This window comes from Cavia porcellus, unplaced genomic scaffold (assembly GCF_034190915.1).
Source record: "Cavia porcellus strain 051 isolate PalLab524CR breed Dunkin Hartley unplaced genomic scaffold, mCavPor4.1 scaffold_1, whole genome shotgun sequence".
Classification (NCBI taxonomy): domain Eukaryota; kingdom Metazoa; phylum Chordata; class Mammalia; order Rodentia; family Caviidae; genus Cavia; species Cavia porcellus.
This window is the reverse complement of record NW_026947484.1, coordinates 164,104,956-164,129,850: the sequence shown is the minus strand read 5'-3', so window position 1 is coordinate 164,129,850 and position 24,895 is coordinate 164,104,956. Positions and strand designations below refer to the sequence as shown.

The 24,895-nt window shown below is 54.7% G+C and overlaps 1 protein-coding gene and 1 long non-coding RNA gene across 2 annotated transcripts in view; both read left to right on the top strand.

Moving 5' to 3' along the window:
* Positions 1–220: 220 nt before the first annotated feature.
* Ror1 (receptor tyrosine kinase like orphan receptor 1) overlaps positions 221–24,895 on the top strand; it is a 279,640-nt gene continuing 254,965 nt past the window's right edge. The window contains exon 1 of the mRNA XM_013143073.3: positions 221–439. Coding sequence (XP_012998527.1) covers positions 367–439 — 73 coding nt within the window. The 5' untranslated portion in view covers positions 221–366. The remainder of the gene's footprint in view (positions 440–24,895) is intronic.
* LOC134478323 (uncharacterized) overlaps positions 1,943–24,895 on the top strand; it is a 93,686-nt gene continuing 70,733 nt past the window's right edge. Inside the window, exon 1 of the long non-coding RNA XR_010050904.1 lies at positions 1,943–24,895. This exon is cut by the window's right edge and continues 35,147 nt beyond it. This is a non-coding gene — a long non-coding RNA (uncharacterized LOC134478323).

The window sequence follows — 24,895 nt, the reverse complement described above, 5'->3', positions numbered from 1 at the left end:
GGGCCGCTCTTCACAGGGTGTGGACAGGGCGGCTCTCCAACGATGTCTCAGGCAGCAAAGAGACCTTGACGAGATGGGGAAGAACTGGGATTCATCCAGAAGGCGAGGGCCCAGGAGTCCGTGGGGCGCGGAAGCAGGCAGGGCTGTGCGGGAGGGGCGCGGGGCGCGGGCTGCCGGCAGGGGGCGCTGGGGGCGCCGGCGCGGGCTGGGTCCCGGCGCCGGCTGAGTCGAGCGCAGTGACAAGCGGGGCGGGACGGCGGGCGGGAGCTGCGGGCCAGGTCGCGCACCGGCGGCCGAGGCCGAGGACGCCCGGGGCCGCCCTGGGGACGAAGGCCGGGCGAGGACGCGGGGCCGCGGGAGAGAGCGATGCGCGCGCCGCCGCCGACCCTGCTGCTGCTGTGCGCGCTGCTGCTGGCCGCGGGCCGGGCCGCCGCCCAAGGTGAGAGCCGGAGCGGGGACCTAGGGTCCCGCGAATCCCTGCACCCGGCGACTGTGGCCCCCACCCTGTGCGCTCCGCGATCCCGGCCGCCGCGATCCCAGAATGCTTGAACCCTGCTCCCCGAGACCCTGTGTGCCCCGCCAACCCCAGTTCCGGTTATCCCCGATTCCTGGGCCTGTGCGCCCCGCGATCCCTGATCCCCAGTGCTCGGGACCCCTGATTCCAGAAATCCCACGAGCCCCGCGACCCCCGCTCTGCGATAGTCCTGTGTGCCCCAGGACCCCCACGCGCCCTGTAGGTCCCCGGCCAGCGCTGCCCGCCTCGGGGTCGGGGTCCGGGTCCTCGCGGGGTCAGTGCCCCGGGACGCGTGCAGATCGGGCCGGTGCCCGCGAACGGTGCATCCCCTCCACTGTCCCAGCCTTGAATCCTGCGGCCCTGTCGAGGAGGGGTGCGGCTTCTCGGGGTTCCCTGCCCGGGGTCCCGCCGAGGCCCGAGCCCGCGTCGCAGCCACTTTGTACAAAGTGTGCTGTCAGCGGCCCGGCGCGCTCCGGTGTGCCCGCGCGTGTGTGTGCACGTGCGTGTGTGCGCGTCACGCACGGGGTGTGTGTGTGGGACTCGATTCCAGTCGCGCCCGGGACAATTGTGGGCTGGAGGAGGCCCCGCGCCCGGCGCCCCGCGGGACACAGTCTCCTGCTGCGTCCAGGCCGGCACAATGCAGCCCGAGAGCGGGCGCACCGGGGAGCCCAGCGCCGCATTCCTGGGGGCTGGAGGGGAAAAGTTGATTGAGTCTCTGGGCCTCACTTCTAACACGCATCGCAGGGGGCCGGGAGGGAGTAGCCTAGGCTCCTCCCGCCCCCACACCCCAGCCCCAAACCTGCGGGGATCAATAGCTCCCGCTCTTTTCTCATGCATCTTTCGTTTTCGAGCTGGCGCTGTGCTTAGGAAAAGAAAAGGCTCTGGTGTCCTTGGATCCGGTCAGGGAGCAGAGCTTTTCACCAACAGCGAGCACCCCCTCTCCCGGTGGAGAGCGCGCTGGAAGGGAGCTGTGTGTGGATTAGGATTTCTCAGAGGCGATTTTGGGGTGTGGGAGGCAGCGTCATTCCTCCAGGCCGAGGCTGAAACGAAGCCTGCGGTGTGGTGGCCCTGATCTGGGCGCTCCTCCCGTAAACACGGGTCCTAATTGTAATTAAGCTGTGCCGCGAGAGCCCTAATGAAATGTAAACAGTTCCGTCACGTGGAGGTCTCTCTTGGTGATGCCAAGTCTCTGGCCCTGTGCCAGGACACCTGGGTGAGGAATCGGCCGGGTCCTCCGGCCAGAGTGGGGTACACATCCTTCTGGAGTCCGGCCTTGCCACAAGCTGAGGCATGGATGACCAGGGTGATTCCACCTGAGGCTGGGCTGGGGCTGGATTAATCCTCTCTGGGCTCCTTCACTTTGTGCTTAGCCTTTGAGGGTGTGTGTGTGTGTGTGTGTGTGTGTGTGTGTGTGTGTGTGTGTTCCTTGGAAGGCAGCCCCTGGGGGCTGGGGCGGGGAAGAGGGAGGATTTCACCTTTTGGTCATTTGCGTTTAAATAAATGTCCGTGCAATGATTTTGCTTAGTGCAACCAACTTTTTTGTTTGTAACTCTAACTTCTGTCTTCTTTAACTGTTTATAGGCTTTCAAACATGCTAAAAAGCATTTTGCCTCTTCAGTATCCTGAACTTAACCCTGCTGTCCATTATTGTCTTCCTTGCTGTCCTGTAAATCCCCTTCCATTTCTTCGAAGCTTTGTTTTCTCTGGACTCCCCCACCCCGTCTGATCTGAGAGGTTCCCAGCCTCTCAGATAAAATAAAATAATAAATTAAATATAAATAAAAATAACCCAGGAAGTCTGCTTAGGGAGGAGATATGTTTCATTAATTAATAAAAAAAAAACCCTTGTTGTTTCTGCGTTCATTTTCCTGTCACTGGCCAGGAGAGGACCTTTGTCTTGACCTGGGGAGGGGGATTGCGTGGTTGTTCCCCGGGTCCCTCTGCCCCACCAGAGGCCGCACTTCTAGGAAGCCGAAGCCTTGCTCCTGCTCCCAGAGCTCCATGTTTCCTGAGTCGGACCCAGCCTCTCTGGAGCTCATCAATCCGATCCTGTGGTTAGAACCAGGGACGGTGGCTACAGGCCACCTTGCCTATCATTTTGTGACTCCTCTGTTGCCATTCCTGTCTACTTTTAAACTGTCAGTGTTGCCCATGAAATCAGAAGGCCCCAGGTCAGCTGCCTGCTGCCTTAGAGAAGGTCTACCTGAGACAAGCAGGCCGGCAGTGCTCCACGGTGGCTTGTCACACCTGCTAGGCTGTTTGGAGGCTCTGCTGCCTGGGATTACCTGGCCAGTGTTTGCTTAGAGTCCTATAAAAAACAGCTTTGGCTTCTGGTTCCTTTGTCTCCTGCTCAGGACTCTCCTTTTGAGATGTGTCCCAGCCATGTGTCACTTGCATCTGAGTTGGTCTCAGCACTGGCCCTGGTTTGACGGTGACTACCAACCCCGTTTCGGGTATCTTGAAAATTCCGTGGGGCTTTGGTGCAAACTTGCACATGATGGCCAGGACCCATTGAGTTTTGCTGAATGAACGCAGGATAACTTTTCTGGTTGTATGTAAAATCCTGCTGTTGTTTACTTTCCTTAGTAAAAAGTACAATGTGACATCTTAAGGGACTTTTGTCCTTTCCCTGTCCTGCCCTCTGGCATGCAGGGAGGTAGTGGACCCTGGTGGTGTAGCTTCATGGTGACAAGCACAGACCTGGGTTCGAATCTCCTTCTGGGGAGTGTGCTGTGAGTCTTTCTGGGCCTTGCAGCAGTTTTATGAGATTTAAGTAGCCCCGTCCAGGCCTGGAGAAGATGAAATTAGCTTGGGGCTCTGAAAACCCCTAGAAATAACATGCCAGATGCTCAGGGCTGTGTGGTCACATCTCTAATTAGATTCCCCTAGGAAACTGTGACCCTGGAAGACAGGAACTGTCTGTGTTTGGTGCTGGGGTTGGAGGAGGGAGGCTGAGTCTTGGTGGTAGGTTCTGCCTCTCTGCTGTGTCTGTCACCCCCAGAGTTTGGTTCCCTCCCACCTTCCTGTCACCTGGTGGGCTGTGAATTAGGCCCAGGGGAGGTGGGAAGTGCTGAGTCCTGTGACTCAGCTAAGAATGGATTTCCCTGCACCCCAGCATTCTGGGAGGCTCCCAAGTATATAATTTATTTAACAAACACTGGGGCAACCCTGACAATGGGTCAGTAACTGTTCTAAGCCTTATGGGCTGGTGCTGGCGCTGGCGGGAGGAGCTGGTTTGCGGGAGGGATGAATTTAGGCACCCAGAGGTTAAGTTACTTTCTCAGGTCACGTGGCCAGGAAGTGGCCGTGCTGCGCTGGCTAGCTCTAAAGTTTGATCCTCTTACCCTCCCTATCCTGGCCGGTCTCTCCTAGCTTCCTTCTTACAGTTTGCGTTCTCTCTTTACATGGCCCAATGGTGACATTTCTCCAGGCTTTACTGGGGTGGCCAAGGGGAGCTTTCTCGGCCGCCATCTGGAGAGATGACGGGGTACAGTTTCCCCCCAGCCAGCCCTGCTGTCACTGAGAGATGGCAGCACTGAGAGTCGCATTTCTGTTAGGACTTTGATGCGGTGTAGGAGTGTGCCGGGTAGTCCTTCCCTCTAGCGAAGGGCAGTGTTTGGATGAACAGCCTTTGTGTTTGCATCCCGTGTGTCACCAGGCTGCAGGCCACGGAGGGTGATTTATTCCTGTGCTCTCTAGAGGGGGCGCCAAGCCCGGCAGGTCTGGGCAGTGGAATCTTCCAGGCCTCTGCTTCTCCCTGGCGCGGACAGGAGACAGGCTCTGTGGTTGCACAAAGAGAAAGGAATGGGCTTCCAGGACCTGAGAAAGTGCTCCAGAGGAGAGGCGGTGGGGGCGGGGACGCCTCGAAAATCCTTAACTAAATGCAGCTGCTTGTTACACGGAGCCTGACTTGCATGCCGGGAATATCTAAAAAGCTAACAAATACAAAATAAAAATAAACAGCAGTAAAAAGGCCCTCTCTTTGTTGCAGTAGGTTGGGTTGGGGTTTCCCATTTGTTTAGGAGTGGGGTAATTGTGGCATCCATTATTTTGCCAAGGCGCTGGGTCAAGGGTTGATGTGGTGGCACTGGGACCCTCCCGACATCAGAGCCTCCTTCTGGGACCCGGGGCCGGGACTCCAGAGGTCCCGAGCTCTTGCCCTGTGCGGATCACACCGGAGAGGGCAGCTAATTTAATGGGACCATCTTGGCAGGGCCAGCGAATTTCACACCCCATCCCTCACTAGTAGAAGAGCAGCAGAAGGCTGAGCGCCCTCAGATGAAAAAGGCTGTGCGACAGGGCCCTGCTTAGCAGTAACTGTCTGTCCATAAATAAGGTTCTGCGGGGTTTTGATCCAGAAACATATACTGATAAGCCAGGCCTCACGGTTTGCCCTCCTTGTGTTTCCTTCCCCTCTCGTCTCCCTAGAAATGTATAGATGATATATGTGTGTATATATATATATATATTTTTTTTTTTTTTTTTTTTTTGAGAAAAAAAGACCCTGAGCAGACTGTTGATTTTGTCGATTTCTATGAGAAATGCCTCTTCTTTGACAGCCAGTTAGAGCTGGCGCAGAGGGACAGGAAATGGGATTTGGGCCTGGAGTGGGAGGGTTTGGATGCTACCTCCGGAGCCTCTGTTTCCTTATCTGTCAAATGGGATGGCCATTAGGTCTGACTTAGACGGCTGTCCTGGACAGGAAATGCCCGGCCTTGCAGTGGACCTGATAGCACTAGTGAAGTGTGCTGCCCCAAGGCGACTGGGGCCTCCCTGGAGAAATCAGAACTGTGGCCCTGAATCAGAGACTGGGGCTCCTGTGGCTCTTTGTGGTGTTTTACCTTTGGTTCCCAGAGACCTTGAGGAGGAAGCCCTGGGCCTGGGACTCCTGAGGGGAGGGCCCGTGGCTCACTCACTGGGCAAAGTCTTAAAACAAAGGCTTTTTTCAAGCTCGTGGCTCCTGGGGGCAGGACAGCCCCTCCTCGGGCTCTTGTAATTCCAGAGTCCTGCATGGAGCCCGGTGCAGAGACCTGCACTTGTAACCTGACCGTTTCTTAGCTCTGATATCCAAATAATTCGCCCCCAGCACAACTTGAAAGAGGAGAACGGCCAGGGGGAAGAAGCCCGAGGTGCTCTGTTAGCCGGTTACTGTTTCTGAGTACAAAGAGGACGGTTCCTGGCTCCCCAGGAGAGAAGAGTGGCGGGTTGGTGAAGGGCACTTCAGGGACAAAGCACTCTGTGTTTTTGTTTTTGTTCTTCAGCCGCAGGTCTCGTCCCTCCATGCAGCTTGGCTAAGGGTTATTGCGTCTTTATTACGAGCCTGATGTGGAGTCAGTGCATGGAGCCCAAATGTTGTCCCTGGCCCCATTGGCCGAGACAGCAGGGAGGGACACCCCTTGCTTTTTGAGCCTCTCCTGTGTCCGGAGGTCACTTTGCATCGACCTGGGAGTTGCGAGTCCTGTGGCCTTGGCAGGTGGCACCGCAGCTCCTGTAGGCGAGGACAGCTAAGTGTCCTGGGCAGTGGGGAGGTGGAGTGTGAACTCTGTGTTGTGACTCTTGTGGGTCCTGTCTGGGCCACAGAATGGTGTGACAGGGGTGCTGGGAGCAGCTGTGTGACCTCTACTAGCCAGGGCCTCCCCTGGAAGGCCACTGGGGGCTCTGGAAGGTGCTCTGGGGCACGTGGAAGCCTGGGAGGGGACACGGGTGCCTTCTGCCAGGTCAGGTGTGGATTCCATGATGCTCAGGAGCCTGATGGGCCAGGCCGGAACTGTATCTTCATTGCTGGACTCCTCCCAGTGACACATGAAGAACGGTAGCTATGTTGTCCCCATGTGGAGGATGATGCTGGTGCCTGCTCTTCCTGCCCCAGTCCAGGCTGTGGGAACGGAGGGGAAGAGCCCAGGGTGGCATTGGGGTGGATCCAGTGCCCGGCTGTGGACTGGATACTCTGGAGGCCAGTGTGTGGTGCCTTCCCAGCCCCATGGGATTCTTGGGCTAGACTGAGCCTGGCTGGACTGAGCTACACCTTAGGCCTCTGAGTTTTGCATAATCCTGAGACAGCACTCTAGGATATGCATGTGTGGTTATTCCTGTTTTCCAGGTAAGGAAACTGAGGCACAGGCCAGGTGTTGTGTGCCCAAGACCACACAATCAAGTGGGAGACCCCGGAGATGAATGGAGGTATCTGGAAGCCAGGGCTTTGTCCTTAACCATTTCACCTTACTGTGTCTCTACCATTGTTTTATGTTACGGATTTTTTTTTTTTTTTTTTTTTTTTTCTGTACCTGGGATTGAACTCACGATCTCATGCTTGCCAGGCAGGCACTTATGCCGTTGAGCTAAATCCCCAGCCCTCTACTATTGTTTTTTTTTTTTTAACTCTGATGATTAAAATTCTGTGGAAAGTCCCGGCTAAGTGGCTGCATCAGAATAATTGCAACGAAATCCTTCACTTGTATTGGACTTTGTGGTTTAAAAATTATGGGATGTGCAATATTAACTTCCATTTTCCAAATAATGCTGTGAAAGAGGGCTTCTTTCTCTCTCCTCGCTGGCACCTTGTGAGATCAAAGGTTGAGGTTCGCAGCTCCCTGTGTCACTGTGGCTCCCCAATGGAGCACCTTTAACCTCGGGCCCCTCTTCCTGCTCCCCCGGATTGCGGAGGGTGCTCTGAGCCTGACCTGTGGCAGGTTCCACCAGCAAGCAGGTGTATTCTGTCCACACAGCCATTGTTTCGAGAGTCCAAGCTTTTGTAGGTATCACCTGGAGCTGGGCTTGGTACCCTAAAGGAATTCCCCTGCAGGGGAAGTGAGAAGCACCTGGAGCTCTAAAATTCGGCCCCTCTCCAGGCTGGATGTCATATATGGTGGTCTCTGAGGCCGACTTCCAGTGTGTTTTTTTAGCACATCTTTGCAGGATGTGCTTACTCCTGGGGAGCTGGTACACATACACAGCACATTTTGGTCCCTTTGCTTTGAGAAGATCTGCCTCCTGTTCCTGTTGTCTGCCTTTTATTTTGATTTGTCATTTATTGGTGCCTCGGGTTTCTCAGTAGGAGGAGCTGTGCGCTGTTCAGTTGTGTGTTCGACCAACTTCCCTTCACACTGTAGTCTCGGGGTGCCTAGACGTCTCCAGTTCTGCCCAAAAGAATGTTCCTCAAAGATGAGGACTTTCTGTGGTCTATGAAGGGTCAGCGTCCTAAGGTCAAAATAGACCGAAGTCTTGGACACCCTTGGAGGGTGCCTTGTCTATCCCATGGAGGAGGTGGACGCTGTTTCCAGGGGAAGCCAGACATGAGAGCGATTTGTTCCAGAGGCTGTCCGCTCACCCTTCAGCTTCTACTCCACGTGGGCTTCATGGCACCACATAAAGTGTCCTCACCAGTGAGGTGAACTGGCTGCTTGTGTCCCCTGCCCAGGTGGTCAGTGTGGTGCTGGCCGTGCTGACCCTGCTTGTGCCTACCCTGAGGGTCAGCACTCGACCGGGTCATGAGGACCATCCTGCATCCTGTGGAGGACTGTCCCCAGAGCCAAGCTGAGCGTGCTGAGTGAGCTGCCCCCGCCACACTTCTGCCTGGAGGAGTGTGACAGCGGACGGAGAGTGTGGGGCTCTGCACTGGTTTCCTCCCTGGCGAGAAGATGCTGTGCTTGGAGTGTAAGGACCCCCCCTCCTCCACTCCGGCGTTTGAGGACCTGTCAGCAGTTTCAGGGTTGTGCTGCAGGAGAAGATGATCAACCCGTTCTACAAATAACCATCCTGAGTCTCCGCCTTGAGGCTGGCCAGGGACACTGGTGCAGGTGCTCCCACATCCACAAGCCACAGAGCCCCAATCCCCAGGTCCTGGGTCTTCAGCCCACAGCACCCCTCCACCTGCCCAAGGCACCTCCTGTGCAAACTATGGAGCTTCCGCTGGCTTAAATATTTGTTTAGCAATTAAAGCGGCTGCAGGAGGAACAAGTGGTTGTGTGCGCTCAGGAGGAAGTTTGCTGCTCAGGGAGGGAAGCAGGGTGCACACACCACCGAGGCCATCCACCTCTGAGCAGATGGCGCCTGGCCTTTGTTGGGGCCCTTTTCATGCTGCCGGCACCTGGCACCTGCCACCTGCGGGGCCACACCTGTCCCTGTTGTCCCTGCTCCCACCTCTCCCAGCTGGAGTCCTCCAGCCCCTGCCTGCCTCTGCCTCTTTCTGTGTGTCCCCTCTGCCTGGATCACTCACTGTCCAGGCCACTGAAGGGCTCACACACATTCTGACCTGGCCTAGAGTCCACTCAGTGGGAACAGAAAACATGGTGAAGGTGTAGTTTTTAAAAATAGAATTGATCACAGGAAAAGGCACACCGTCCTGCATCCCCGAGAGGTTGCCCACTAGCTTTACACACACTATGGTGTGGCTCTTGCCTTGAGATTTTTGCAGCAGCGCCGAGGTCCCTGGCTAACTGCTCGCATGTGGTTCTCTGTCACATGGTCTGTCCCACCCGTCTGGTTCTGAGTCTCTCTGGCTGGTGCTGCGAACTCAGCCTCCATTCACTCCGCATGGTTTTGCTCCTTCGTGGGAGGGTCCTTGGGAGGGCCCTTGCTCGCTTGCCCTGACTGAAAATCCTACTATTGCGTCTTTGCACCCAAGTGGCCTAGGGATTCCTTTCCCAAAGCGGAGGAGTCAACCCAAAGAGCCATTTGGGCCTTGTTAAATGTGCTTTGGGTTCTGTGTCCCTGGGAGCCATGGGCAGCTGTGTTCCCAACGTGGAAATTCTCTGCCGGCTCTGGGACCCGGCCTGCTGTCTTGCTCACAGTGACAAGCTCAAGCCTTCTCTTCCTCCATCTCAAGGGCAGTCCAGCTGGGGAGAATTACGCTAGGTGCCGGGCTGGGTGCCAGCCACAGGACTCCTCCAGTGCTAAGGCTGGCCTTGCAGTGATGGGTGCAGGAAGCACAGAGTGGGGTCCTGGGCCCAGTGCAAGAGGGAGCCGGTGGGAGGAGTGGGGAGAGGCGGCAGTTCACAGCCCAGGATGCACTGAGGAACAGCACTGGTAGCAAAGTGTGGGTTTGTTTTGCCGAATGAGCTCATGGGCCTCTGCTGTCTGTAATTACTGCTCGTTTGGTCTCCAGCCCGGTGAGCTCCTGGCCCCTCTGAGCCGCCTTCTTGCCAGCCCGGCTGCTTTGTGATCCCTGGGAGTAACTGGGGTGGGGTGGGGTAGGGTGGGGATAGGCCCCCTGGAAGTGGCTCTGCTCTCCCCATGGGGTTAGGGTCTTGGTTCCTCACTTCTCCAGTAGGATTCTCACTCACCCCTGGAGAGCGTAAGAAAGCTGGGAGGTGAAGAGAAGCACTTTGTAAGCTTTGGGGTCCACCTGCGATGGGAGGTGAAACAGCTGCAGGATTTGTCTTCATTCCTGGTCAGGGGGTCCTGGAGGAGCCTCCGTCCCCTCCACCAACACTCCCATGCCAACCGCTGTCCTAACGCTGGCGCGAGGGCCAACAGTGCATGGAACCAGGACCACCTAACTCTGGGAGGAGTCGAAGGAGAGACACAAATGCCTTCTCACTGGGAATGGAGCCTAGGGCCTTTGAACCGAGCTATGGCACAGATCAGGCTGGAGCAGAAATCCAGGGTGGAGTGGGTCCACGCTGTCTGGGGTGGCCTGAGCAGGGGTGACCCCATGTCTGTCCACGGAGGAGCTGTGCAGGAGGTGGGCCACAAGGAGCAAGCTCGGGGTGTTTTCAGCAAGCAGAGGCTACAGTGATGGCCTCTGCTGCCAAGGGGAGCATTCACAGCGTGTCTGGTGTCCAGCGGCAGGCGGAGGCCGTGCTCACGGTGGTTATGTGATCTTGGCACCGCACCCGTTCCGCAGTTGAGGACCGTCAGCAGAAAGGCACTCGTCTGGGAGATGGGAAGAGGGTACCATGTGCCACGGCGTGGCTTGCAGAAGGAAAACACTATTGATGCCCCGTGTGCTCAGGGCAGGAAACCCAGTGTTCCCAGGCCTCTGTCCATGGCTGTAAAGTGGGCTGGTCCTGAGTGGGGCTGTTAATGGGCTTCAGGAGGAATGTAGGCCCCTGGACTCCCGCTGGTGTTCTGGGTGAGTTCTCGAGCCTCCTGAAAATAGACAGGGAGAAGAAGAGAACAGACGTCCAGAATAGATGCATCCCACTCTGCTCCTTGCCCGAAGATTTAGTTTCTGCTATGTCCCTGGGGTGATCAGACTCAGTAGCAGCCAAGTGGCTGAGAGTCTTTCTGAAAGAGGGGGCAGTGCAGGTGCCCAGGATTTAATATTTTTAAAGAAATTATTTGCCAGAAGTCCTAGAACTTTTATTCTTCAGTCTTTTATAGTATCAGGCTACCTATTTTCCCAAACCCAGAATTTTTTTCTGTGGGTGGTAGGTATTCCATGGTGTTGGGGGGCCCTCAATAATAGAGGGGGCCTAGGGTCTTGCTCCTGTCCGCTGTGTGTGTGCCTGATGTGTTTGTTTATATTATTATCATTGTCTTTGAAGGAAAGGGAAACGAGATTTGTTTTCACAGAAACATCCTTCCAGCTCGGCACACAGCAGAAAGAGCTTGGAACAGAAAGTCTCTAGGGGTGAGTTGTCTCAGCCTCGTCCCCAGTGGGCTGTGGGGCCCCTGCAAAACACTTGCCTTCTCTGGTCCTCCAACTCCTGTCTGAGCACAGCAGCGCTGCAGAAGTCCTGTGGCTCCGCAGCGTCCACTGCACCTGGACCTCTTCAGGCTCCTCTCCGGACTGTCTGGACCCAAATCTCCGCCTTTACAAACCCGCCAGTTACATGCCAATGCAAGTTAGGGAGGCATAACGGAGTGAGTGGTGCTGCTTTTGTCGCCTGATGTTTTGTGTTGCTGTAGATGTGTATTAAAATGCGGTTGTGAGGAATTTAGACCGGGTGGAGCGAGGTGTGTGCGCATCCTCCCAGAGTCCGGCTCTGTCTCTGGAGCAGCGCTTTACGAAAGCGAACACAAACCGGAAACCCGCTGCCTCCAGACAGCGGGAGGATCAGGCTGGAATAGTGTTTGTTATTGTTTCTGTTTTTACCAAGCCCTGCATGTTACATTTAGCAGTTTCGTTTTTCTTTTGTGGTACTGGGATGGAACCCAGGGCTTTGTACTGAGCTACATCCCAACCGTTTTTATTTTTGTTTGGAGACAGAGTCTGTCTTGTTGGGTTGCAAAAGGGTCCAGGCTAGACTTGAACTTGTGTTCTTCCTGCTTCAGCCTCCCAGAGCGTTGGGATGACAGCGTACACCACCATACTTGGCTTATTGGTTTTTAAAAGCAGTATAGATTATTGTCTTCACTGTTTCCGCTGTTTTTTTTTTTTTTTCTTCAAAGAAAAGCACAGAGAAACCAGCAAACAACAACAATAAAACAATAGTGACACAAGATTTCAAAACAGGATGGTGGGGATTTAACAGTGGTTGTTGTGTTGTCCCTCGTGTTCTTTATCTTCACGATGACTGAGAAGGCAGAGCATCCAATTCCTCTGTACTGTATATGGCCCCACATGAGCCATGGAAGCAGGATTGGGGGAGGCAGAGGCTGGGCCCTTAGAGCAGCGGCCAGGGAGGGGCCCTCTTGGCCTGACACCCCCGATTCTCAGAAAATAAGACTACAAGAGCCACTCTGCAGGAAGCAGCCTCGCGCCTGGCATAACACCCAGTTATGACCGCTGGGGGAGCCGGAACCTGGGTTAAACTAGGGCCTGCTTTGGAAGTGTGCGACCCGAAAGCTTGGATGCCACAGTTGACTTCATGCTCAGCTGTGTGAAAATCCTTAACATCACTTTCAGCGTGGGGCCTTGAAGTTCAGTTTGGAGAGGACTGAGAGAGTCTCCTAGCTGGCCTTGGTTAGAAAAATCCAGAAGTCCCTCGGTGATACCTGAGAAGTGCAAGTCCCCGGGGGAAGTACGTGGCAGTCCAGGGTGGTCCCCGTGGGCAGAGCGTGCAGGGTCTCATCTGTCTTCCAGGGACAGGATCTTTCCCAGTCTTGTGCTGGGCCTTGGGGGCTGCCTCTGTTTACCTCTGCTGTTTACCGATGTAGATAGCTGTACTTTCCTTCACAAAAGGACGGACGGCTTTCGGATGGTAGATTCTCTCAAGCATGCTGAAGGAACATATTTTGGGGCAGCTTGTTTTTGTATCCCATGAAGTGTGGTCAGGAAAATGAGAGAGACTGTGTGGGAAGCTCCTGGAGCAGTAGTGAATAGCTCTTCTTGTAACACAGATGCGTTCAATTTTCATTTTCCTGCCTTAAAGAAAGTCTTCAGGGGTGTGGTAGTCAGCTTCCTGTCACTGTAACAAAACCCCTGAGTCAGTCAGCATAAACAAACAAGTTTCGGCTCCTGGTTTGGGGTCCAGTCCAGGCGAGTTGGCCTTGCAGCTCTGGCCTTGCAGGGCTCCTCACTGCCCCAGGCCGTGGTGGTCAGGGCTCTGGTGCCACCTGTGGCTGCTGTTTTTAATCTCTTTGTGTCTTATTCCCCAGGGGTGTGGTGAGCCCCTGGCATATGGGGCTTGGTGTGGTCCCAGGTCCCTGGGCTGCACCGTGGCATGTAGCAGCCCTGTGGCTGTGGGTTACCAACCAATGTGATCCAGGAACCAAATCCAGGGCTGCTTGTTTTCCGTCCACACCTCCTGCTCTGCTCCTTCAGCCCGGAACTGCAGTGTGGTTTTGCATTTGAGCCAGGAAGAAAAAACATCCCTTCTCCCCTGTGCTTGTTTGTTTGTCTGTTTGTTTTGCAGCAGCCTCACAGTTGTGTGTTGGGACTGTTTGTTTACATGTCTGCCTGCGCTGGGCAGGCACCCTGGGCCAGGAGAACCAAAGAAGTGGGCTTCACCCCCTTTCTCTCTTCTGTGCCCCATGTGTGGACTCCATGCAGATAAAGAGGCACTTAGGAAATATTTGTCAAATCAGTGGATCCTGGAAAGCCCACACTTTTAGGGCAGACAAGGAGACAGTGGGAGCTGCCTCTTAACTGGGAAAACACTTTATTAGGTCTCTATGGATCAGTTAGAAACTATGCAGTTGGATATCTTTTATGGTCAAAGGAGAAAATCAAGATAAAATGCTTAATTAAAAGCAGAAACTCACGTTCCCCTGGTGGGGAAGGCAGGGCGGTCTGGGCCGGCGTGTAGGCAGGTGGCCAGACTGACGGACAGCCACAGAGAGCAGAGAAGAGGCTGCAGAGGGGTCGCCAAGCAGCTGAGACGGGAAGAGGCGCTCCAGGGCGAGGCCCTGAAGACGTTTCTTGCTCTTGTTAATGCGGACGCCACTTGCTTGTGAACTTGTGGTGTTAACCTGGCATGGGGTGCCCGGCTCCCGCCTGCTCAGCATCACGGTGCTGCCTGCCGAGGACAACAGCTGGTGCGGAAGAGGGCAGTGATGCCTCAGACAGCGGGTGGGCTGGATTTGGGACCTGTAGGACTCCAGTGGCCCGAGGACCATCTCATCCTGGCCACGGGGTCTCCTTGGAGTCCTGGGGTCTGTGCTCCCCTCTGACCCGGGAGTCTGTGGTCCCCAGGCAGCTCCTCACCTGTAGCGTCCAGGGGTACAGTGGGGAGACAGGCAAGGCCATCTGCGGCCAGGCCCCGCCAACCTGGGTTGTCCATGTTCTGGGTGGAACTGACTTTGAATCCCAGAGCTGCCACTGTGTGGTTCTAACTCGATGCCCAGATTCACTTTCTCATCTGTGTTCCGGGTGAGATTACATGAAATAATGTGTCCCGAGTGTGGAGCAGGAGCTTAACCAGGACTGTTAGTGCTGATACAGCTATCTCTATTCGGGCACTGGGTTGGAGGGCTGAGCTATTCACTGTGACTGGCGCCCTGCTGCGCCTCTCACTGAGTGCTAGACTTTGGTATGGACATGTGTTCCATGTGGCTCAATGGGGGGTTCTTATAGAATCAATGGAGCTTTTGTTTTCATTACTGCAAAGAGAGTACAGGGTCTTTGCTCTGAACCCTGTTCCCAGCTCTTTATTTTTTATCTCAAGACAGGGTCTTTCTACTTCACCAAGTTGCTTGGGCCAGGTTCAAACTTAGGATCTTCCTGCCTCAGCCTCCCAGCGTTCAGGGGTTACACCTCATAACACCATGCCCCACTGGATCAGTAGCTTTATGTCTGCCTCCTCCTCCTACAGGGTGAATTTTCCATACCCAAAATTCTTGCTTTGGACCCAAAATGTTTCGGGTCATGGATTTTTTTTTTCTGATTTCAGAATACTTTCATATACATATTTACATATTTACATATACTTGAGCTGGGGCTCAAGTCTACACACACAATTCCTCTGAACAGACCAAATACATGTAGCCTAAAGGTAATTTATACAATAGTTTAAAGCTTTGTGCATGAAACAAACTTGTGACATCAAGGCTGCACTCAAAAAGCTTTGGATTTTGGAGCATTTTAAAAATTAATTAATTACCCATAAATAATTTAAAGCAGGATCTCACTATGTAGTGCAGGCTGGCCTTGAACTGGCTTATTTAGTCCAGACTGGCCTTGAATTTATGGTGATCCTCCTGCCTCAGCCTCCCTAGCGCTGAAATTTACAGGCCTGCCTCACCGTGGCCAGGTATGGAATGTTTTAGGTTTTGGATCTTGGAATTTTCAGTGTGCAGTGCATCACCTAGGGCAGTGGTGGCAACCCATGGCACACGTGCCACAGCGGGCTGTTTGCATCATGGGAAGCTCTGAAAGGCGCGCCCTGCTGACCCATGGGGTCCAGTTTTGGCTTCTCTAATATGGGCTGGAAATGCCCCAGAAGATGCGTGCCAGTGCTGAGAGCGGAGAAGTCCCCCAGCTGTGGTAACTGAACCCCAGCCGTTCACACTGAGGGCTCAGGCTGTGGCTTTTTCGGGAGGATGGAAGTAACTGTATTTTCCCTTCCCAAGGAATATGACTTAATGTTCATAGAAGTAGTTACTCTCTTTTCATATATTCAGTTTTATCAATAAATTTTTATAAAATTAGCATATATAATTCTAAAACCAAAACCAAAACAAAAACCCCAGCAGCTGTGATTTGAGGCGCTTTGGGGGCCCAACTATACCGGCCATTGATGGCAGAGGAACCTCAGAGGGACCAGAAGTGCCCACCTAGCCAGGGCCAGCCCAGGGCCCGACAGGACCCTTCCAGAGGGGACAGTGAGGACGAAGCAGAGCACAGCGTCCTGTGAGTCCCTGGAGTGGAGCTGGGCTCAGAAGTGTCACACTGAGGTTTGTTCACGTGCTGCCTTACAGTCACCATAAACACCTTCCCCCAGCCCATTCTGTTTCATTTCGACATGGGCAAGGTGAGGCCAGACAGGTGGGGTAATGCGGTGTCACCCCTTAGCACGAGGAAGTAATTTCACTAAGGGAGGACTGGGAATAAAACTCAGAATTTTTGGAGCCCAGTATGTCTGTTGTCTTTCACATGTGTCTGGAGAGCAGTGGCGGAAGCAAGGCTGGCTTTATTCAGATCCTTCCCGTTTTCTTATAGCAATTGGTGGAAGCCATGGAGCGTGTCGGGAATGGTCGCATGCCGTGTCCATTCAGAGGCCTATCTTAGTTACTTTTTACTTGTTGCTGAGACAAAATACCTGATGCCCAAAGTGGGAAAGGAAAGGTTTATTTCTTACAGTTCTTGGAGGTTTCAGTCCATACTCAGGTGGCTCCAAGGCAGGGTGGCATGGTGTGGCCGCAGTTCATGCTGGGTTCTCCGCCATCAGGAGCTGGAGAGCATGCCGGTTGGGGTTCTCTAGAGCGAAAGAATCTGTGGGGCATGAGTGTATAAGATGCAAGGACATTGATCCGTAGATTTATAGGATCAGAGGTGGGAGAGTCCAGAACGGCTGTTAGTGGTCTGGAGAAGCAGAGATTCTGGCAGGTGCTCAGCCCAAGAAGCTGGAAGCCGGGGAACACCAGGGGTCGGGGCGCAGCACCAGCTCAAGGTCGAAGGCACAGAAGCTCCCTGGAGAGTCACTGGTGTGAGTCCACATCGGAGGCCGAAGAGGCTGGCTCGGGTGGACACTGCCACTGGAGCAGAAAGGAGCGCTTCCAAACTCGTGCATTCGGCCTCCTCCTTTTCTGTCCATCTGGGCCACAAGCCCATCGGACGATGCCGCAGTGGGCCGTGGAGGAAGCTGTGGCCAGTGCTGGAAGTGAAGGGGAGCAGGGCAGCAGGGCTCCTAGGAGAGGGGCAGGCGCCCAGGGTGGAGGTCCTTGGCTGGCTTTGTTTGTTTCCAAAACCACGGCCTCAAACACTGGGTCTGTGTGCAGCATCTCGTGTCCAGAGAGGCGGTTCTTGTTATCAGGGGAAGCAGCCAGGAGTCAAGGCCTGGCCTCAGGGAAGTCTGGAAAACTGAACCCATTTCAGCAGGCACCCAGACATACGAAGCCAGGATGGGCAAGTGCCTCAGAGGAGTTCCCACCCTTTGGGCTGAGCACTGGACACTGTGCGAACACACTTCCTTCCCCACAGGGCGTAGGTGTCCAGAAAATCCTCATGTAAAGGGGTTCTCATCATCTTTGGACCTTTAATGCATCAGATTTTTGGATCTGCTTTAAGCAGAGCACACAAAGTCAAAGGGGATGGGGGTGAGGACCAAAAGACCACGTGGTCTGACTCTCACGATGAGCTCAATTTACAGAGAAGTTTCATAAAGCAGAGGGCACCGGCTGGGTTGATGTCATGAGCTCCCAGATGCCAGCATCTGAGCGGGGGGAGAGGACAGCGTGCCCACGTGCAGCTCGGTTTAAGGCCACGTGTTTGTGTAGGGCGATGAAAGGTATCATTCTGCACGGGAAAAGATGCCTTCAGCTAAGGAGTGGGGAGCTCGTTTGGGAATCCGGTGTGTACGTTTTTTTCGAAGGTATGCTGGGAGATGGCCAGCAGGTGAATGGATCTGGCCGTAAAGCTCCGAGGTGGACCTGGGCCCTGGGCTGGTGGGGGGCGCTGTAGGGCTGCCTTCTCTCCTTTCCAGGGATGCCTCCTAGCCCTGGCCCTGACTCTCATGTGCAGAGGGAGGGGCAGAGATGTAGAAGGCTACTTCCTGGCTCATGGATCCAGACACAGCACTCCGGTCTGGAGATGAAAAGACTCCTTTGGCCTTCAAGGGACTTGTAACAGTGCCTATAGCTTCACATGTGGTATCGAGTGCCATGGCTGGGAGAGGGACATGGGCCCATTGTCTGGAGGAGGTCAGAGGAGGAAGCATGGCTTTGTAGCTGGGTGCTGAGGCATTTTGAAAGCAGCTGTCAGGCGGGAGAGCAGGAAAGGAACCTGCCTGGGTGGAGCACAAAGGAGCAAAAAGGATAAGGCCTCTGGTGTATGGTGAGGAGTTCGTTCAGCTGGAGCAAAGGCTTAGCGGCCTAAGGGTGTTTTGGGAAATGATATTTTATTCTGCAGAACCCAGCGTATCATTTCAGGATGTAAATGGCTTCTGTGCAGGAAGGTAACTTGGTACGGAGACCAGGACTCCCAAATGCGCCTCCAGTGATCCCCAAGGACTGTGTGTTTGTCCTCTTTACCTCTGCTTGGGCTGGAAATCAACCCTCAAAGGGTCCAGGCGAGGAGAGGCAGCAGCTGGTGATCCTGGCCCTGGAATGGGCAAGCCGAATTCTTTGTGAAGAATCCCTGTAGACGCTTAGGTTCGTTTTTACCCCAAGACCTTGCGCTCCCAGGGAGTGACTCATGGCAGGAGAGACTGTGGCCTGTGCTTTCCACCACATCCTGCGGGCTCCTATGGTGGCTGCTCCTATGGGCGTTGCGGGGGACCTGGCCACCACCCTTCCTGCTCCCTTGGAGAGGGACCCTGAGGTGCCTACAGGTCTCTGGTTGTGGATAGGCCAGGGTCTGGCTTTTCCCGTTGCAGCCCTGAGTCTGAGTGACCCCTGTGCTCTGCAGGGCACAGGCAGCAGTGGGTGTGGCTGCTGAACCTTTGGCTCCTCCTCCCTCCCTCCAGGCAGTCATTGGTTCTGGTAGCCAAAGAAGGCTTTGGGGGGGGGGGGGAGTGGAAATAAAACCAAACTCCTATAGGCCTGGAGTTGGTGAACACAGACTGCCTGGCTAAGCCGGGCCCAAGTCTGTTTTTTTTTTTTTTTTGTCTTTTTCCTTTTTATCGGTACCAGGGAGGAACTCATGACTGTCTGCTTGTAAGGCAGGCGCTATGCCACTGAGCTAAATGCCCAGCCCTCCAAGTCTGATTTAATAAACCGAGTGTGGAGCAGCCCTCCCTGTCGCCTACACATTGCCGGTGACCACTTCGTGCTGAGTTGCAGGAGGTGCTGAGTGGCAGGAGAGGTTGTAACCCTTGCAAATGTGAAAATACCCACCCCAGGCCCTTTGTAGAAGCCGTGAGCTGACTCTGGTCTAAGTCTAAGCTGCAGGAGGGCTGGGGATGTCAGGGGTGCTGGGCAAGTTCCGAATGAATGAATGGGTAGGTGGATGCACTAGTGGGGTGGGGAAATACGAGCTTATTCAGTTTGTGTACGTTTCACAGCTGACATTTTTTTACCAGCCTTTTTTTTTTTTTTTTTTTTTTTTTTTTTTTTTACCAGGATCAAACTCACGACCTGGCGCTCACTAGACAAGCGCTTGAGCCGTTGAGCTAAATCCGGGCCCCACAACCAACTTTTGTGATGCCCTTCAGCTCCCAGCTTCCCCTTCTATAAAATGAGAGCCGAGTCCTTACGAGCATGGCAGCACTTCGGCAGCACTTCTCAGGGCTGCGCCTCGGATTATAGCTGGGGTGTTTAAAGTGCTGTAAGAAGCATAACTGCCCTCCGAGAAGCTTTATAGGTGTCGAGCACTCTATTAAGACCTTTACTTTCATTACCTTACTGAGTCCTGGCAGCCACCCTGGTGGCCACCCACTGCCAGAGAGGGATTCCTGACCCGGGTGTAGGTGGAGGAACCAATCCAGAGACGCCAGGGCTTCTGCTAAGGTCACACAGCCGGTGAAGGTCCAGTGTGTCCAGTCCATGGCCTTCCACCAGCCCCTGCTCCAGGTGCTGGACAGAGCGCCCACCCTCTAAAAGAGGCAGCTATTGATCTGTGAGGGGGCTTCATTGAAGGAGGTAAGTGGAAATCCCAATCGTGTAAATACTGTCCTTTGGAAAATGCGAAATTGCTCTCAGAGAGGGGCGTGGTGCCAGCCTCTCCTTGGCACCCCGTCCGCTGTGCTCTTCTCTTGAGCTGTAGGGAGCTGGGGCTCTGTGTTTGTGTAGCAGCACTGGAGGTAAAGGGAACACATTCAAGCACTGCTCCCCTGGGGATGTCACCCTGGAGGGAGGACCTCCCGGGGCCCAGTGGCCCGCAGACACTGGGCACCTGTCGGGGCTGGAAGGCCTCGGAACCCGGATCCTAGAGCTTCACACACAGCGCTTTTGGTGTGGTCAATACATGTGTCCTCCAGAGTGTGCATGCATCAGTCGGCGTGAACCTCAGCACACACTGCCCTCCTTCCTCGTGCAGGGCTGCAGCGAGCAGGTTATCAGACGGGGGACTTCAGAGGTTGATGTGTGTGGCCCCACAGTTTTGGGGGCGGAGTGCATGGCCAGTGTGACCTGTGTGGACCTCAGGGCCTTCTGTGACTGGCAGAAGAGCTGGGAGCCACAGCTCCATGGAAGGTGGGACTGCCTGACGAAAACAAAGAAGATCTACTTCTTTTACTCTGGGAGATGTGTCTCCTGAAGGTCGCGAGTTATTCTTGTTCTCATGTGTAGCTGCATCCCATGGTTGTACCTGGCTGTGTCGCTGGTCTTTCACAGGACATGTGGCCTTGCACCGAGACTTTCTGCTCCCCAGCGGCCTTCTCTGTCGCCTCCCCTGTGTCTGATGTCCTCCCTCTCATCTTTGTGAGCTGCTTGGGTGGCTGCAGCAGCCCCAGGAGTTTCTGTGAACGTTTTGCCTTCGGGGACTGAGGCAGCTTGAGGCAGGCTGGGGTCAGAGATGCCATCTGCTTTTGTTTCCCCAGACAAAATCGGCCAGAGCCCCGACGAACACAGGCACCTTTCATGCCCTTTGGTGAGGGGACTAGAGGTCAGGCCTTGCATTGCAATGTTCGACCCGGGTGACCCCTCAAACAGGTTCCCCGTCTTCCCCTTGATGTGTTGCATATGCCTCAGGCGACTGCTGAGGAGGCTCCGGACTGCTGAAGGGCCCAGGGCAGAGGCCGGGACCTTTCCTAGCCTCTGAGGACCACTGTGTTTCGCCGCCACTGTCTCTGTCCTCCGGGCTGGGAGTTCGGGTCCACTCAGCCCCTTTCCTCACTGAATCCGTTTTCCCCTGCCACTTTGATCTCTTCAGAAAAAAGCACCAGGCACTGGCAGGGTGCCTGCTGGCCTCTGTGTGTTTGGAGATGCGCTGTAACCCATAGTTGATCTTTTGGGTCACCTGAGACAGCCTGACCAGGGTCCTCCAGCCTGCTTTATTTGAGAAACACTGTTGGCCAAGGCTTTCGGATCTGGAGGCGGAGCTGGGGGGACGCCAATAATCATGCTGACCTGAGCACCTTATACCTTGGATGGTGTGCATGTCGGATAAGCGGCTCTGCTGTTTCCGAACCTTGGTTGTCTTTGTTTCTTGCTGCTGGCTAACCGCTGTGTGTGGACTTGCTGGGGAACAGGGGCCTGCACTTCCCTTCCGAGGTCAGGAAAGAAAACGAGGAGGAGGAGGAAGAGGAAGAGGAAGGAGGAGGAGGAGGAGGAGGAGGAGGAGGAGGAGGAGGAGGAGGAGAAGGAGGAGGAGAATATGTGGCTGTTATACACCATGATGCCACCCTTGGTCACAAGGGGATTTTGCTTCCAAACCAGGGTTCCTTCTGTGGGTCTGCGTGGAGGGTGGGGTTGTGTCTTTCCCCATCACTGTCCCTGGCAGCAGGTGATGGTCACAGTGCCAGCAGAAGAGGTGCACTTGCTGTGCACTGCGGGTGCTGCTGCCCTGGGAGGACGGAGGTGGGTGAGGGTCCTTAAGGGGACGTTTGCAAAGCACTGCCTGCCTTGGGCTTCTGATCCCGTGTCTCACAGTGCAGTGGGCGGAACCGGGCCACTCTCTCGGAGGAAGTGGACTCTGCATTTCCTGCCTGCCTGCCTGCCTGCACCCTGGCTTCTGGCTGGAAGGCTGCCCTGAACGAGGAGGTGGTGGTTTCGGCAGCCCCTCCTTCCGGGGGCGCTGATGTCAGCCCTGAGGTTCCAGCAGACAGAGGATGCGCCTGGGGCTGGGAAGCGGGCCGTGTGCAAAGCCTCCCTGGAGATTCTGTGGAGTTTTCATGAATCTCTCCTCACCTCCTTCCTCCAGTGTTCCCAGGGCTGGATACACATAAACCATGCCAGTGTTTTGGAAGATTCAGGTCTGACCACCATAAATTGGTTCATATTTCCAGCAGGGCAGTTATTTAATTTCCTGTTGGAAGTCTACAAATGTTGGCACTGTTTGCTCTTTGGCAGAGGCCCAAGACCCGGTACAGTGTAATTAGCAAACGCTGGTGCTGAGATGAAAGCGCGCCTGTCTTTAATAAGAGGCCGTCCCTGTCAGGATGGGCCGGGCTGTGCAGGGAGTGTGGGGTTTCTAGTCCAGGCCGAGTGTGCGAGGGCCGGGTGCTCAGGGAAGGGTTATCCGGAGGCCAGGACTCCGTGTTCTCCTCCCACTGTGCTTGTTTAGTTTACTTTGACAGCATCGGGTGATATGGGGACTGTCCTAGTCTGTGGCCCTGTGCCCCTTTTCTCTTGTGACTTCCCCTGGCTGGGTCTGGACCTGGAAGCCTTGTCCTCAGGCTGAGGAGAAGCGCAGGGTCCCCACAGAGCCCCTGGAATAACGGGACTTGAGGGCTTGGTGTGCCCAGTGCCGAGGCTTTGTTGGGTCAGCACCTGGCACTGCCCGGTCCAGTCTCTGCAATTGGCCCTGAGACCGTGCTTTCATGAGCTTTCAAGGATGAGCTCCCCCCGTGCAAAGGAGGACCTGTGACACCCAAGCCTTCTAGCTCAGTGAGGCCCAATAGTGCCGTGTGGGAAGGGTCTCCCCCTTCTGTGTGCCATGTCCATACCCAGGTAGCTTTCCAGGATCGGCCAGGGTCTGAGTCTTAGGAGAGCAGAGCTCAGACTTGGAGACTTTGCCCAGCTTTGGTGCAGCTCGGAGGACTGCCTGCTTCTCATCACTCAGCCCTGCCTTTCTCAGCCAAGGCCTCAGCGTCCGCCCCGAGTCTGCCTCGTGTCCTGGAGATGGGGGATGGAGCCACGAGGGAAGGGACGGCACCTGGATTTGAGCTCACCGTTTACTCCGACTCTTCTTGCTTCACCCCTTCTCTCTGTCTGTCCCCTAAGATGTGTTTGCTTTGATCAGACACCTCCCCCGGCCTCCACTTCTTCCGTGGCAATAGCTCACCTGCAGGTAATAGGTAATGCATAAAACCAGGGGGGAGATTCTGGGCCTGTGGGTCTCCTGTGAAGAAGGGGACATTTCCATCGTCTTTAGAGAGAGCCCCAGGTGGACATTCTTCCGTGTGAGTTCTGTGGTATAGAGGATCTGATAGAAATAAAGTGGCGAGGTGCTGATGGTGGTATAGAGGACGCACACACACATACACACACACACACATGCACACACAGTGTATCCACATGGTGACACATGAGGTGCTTTGCACTGTGAACAGTGCTCACTGCCTCCTGATGACTGTATCTCATTAACTTCCTAGCATTCTCAGTTTTCAGATGAGCACCCTGAGTCTTAGCATACCTTCCCAGAGCCATGTGTGGAGCCTATGGTGAGTCCCTGGCTTTCCCCAATCCTCTTCGAGCATTTGGTTTCAGGCTGTAGATGGGGACTTAGCAGGATACTAATGAGGCAAAGCTGCCAAAGCCTGGATGATTGAGGCACAGGAAGTGCCCAGCACTTCTCCAGGAGTGGCCCCGTTGCCCTTGAGGGTCCCCAAGTTGGGTCTGCAGAGAATGGGAGGGTCTGCCCTGCCCAGGTTCATAAGAAGGGTTTGTAGCTTTCAGGGTTTCTCATGACCAGTTCACATTTAACAAGGAGTCCAAGTGTTGTGCTCAAGCCATCGGCTGGCTGGTGTTTATGCGGGGCTTTCCCCTGGGCCTCCCAGGTCCCTGGCCTTCCTGGGAGGAGGTGGCCTCCATGCTGCTTATCAGGGCTGGCACAGGTGTGCATGGACCTTTCTTACGGGACCAAACCTCACAGATACTCAGTGATTTTGGCATTTCCAGGCTGAGTCACACAGGTGTCCTCCCCTGGGTGGCAAAGGAGGCCACCTGAGTGGGCTCTTGGGGGCCACGGCGGGTGCCTGTGGGGACAAGGACAGGCCGTGGGGAGGGAGAAACCATGATTGGGCTGTGTGTGGGGTGGCGGCCTGGAGGGGCGAAAAGTGCCCAGGACTCCGGTTCCCATCCCAGCTTTGACCACAGCGGCGGAACTGCTCAGCTTCCTGGCCCGAAAGTTTTCATCATGACTTGAGGAGTAAATTTACAGAACATATGTAGCCCTTCAAACAGAGCTCATATGAAAAGAAAGGGATGCACGCCTGTGATTCCAGTGCTCGGGGAGGCTGAGGCAGGAGGATGGAAAGTCTGAGTGCATCCTAGGTAATGTAGCACGCACTGAGCTTGTGGCCCTGGGTCCAATCCCCGGTACCAAGAGGAAAAATAATAGAAAGAAAGAGGAAACTGAGGCGGTTTTGATGTCCCAGAGGCATCTGAATGTGTGGCATAATCCACTTCTGAAAGTGGCTTAAGAATGTTACCACAGACTTCTATCCAGGCTTCAGGAAGCAAGGCTGAACCTGGACCACTTCTTTCTTTTCATAACGCAAAAGCAGTGAACTCATTATGCTGGAATTTCCAACTTGTTTGGTCAGATGTCGTTGGTGAGATATGAAAAGGTTGGTGTCATCTGGTTGAAGTTCCAGTTGGCGAGGACCCGGGGTGGAACTGTTAAGCCAGGTGACATGTTGGGAGTATTTGGAATATTGTAACATTTGGTGTGCTCCGAGACCCAGATGATGAGGTTAGGGTGTTCCGGTCCCCTGGAACCGCCTGAGCTGTTTCTGTACACCTCCCTGCTGCTGCAGGTCATGAGGAATCAGGGCTCAGTGAGGCTGACGTTGGAAAGCGAGGTCACAGTCGCGCACTGTCACAGGCTTTTATGCTGTTCCTGTGTGGAGGACATTTTAGAAATCAGGGGGAAGGAAACTGCCCCGGGAGAATCAGCACGTTGGACTCCAGCACCTGGAAAGTACTTCTGGTCGCCCTTCCTCTCCGCTGCCATGCTGTGCAGTTCTGCAGTGTACAGGTGGAGGTCAGTGTGAGTTGTGCAGGCAGAAGGGGCTTTGTCGGCCTTGACCTTAAGAAGCACTCCAAGGTCAGATGAGGGCCTGGTGTGTCCCCTGC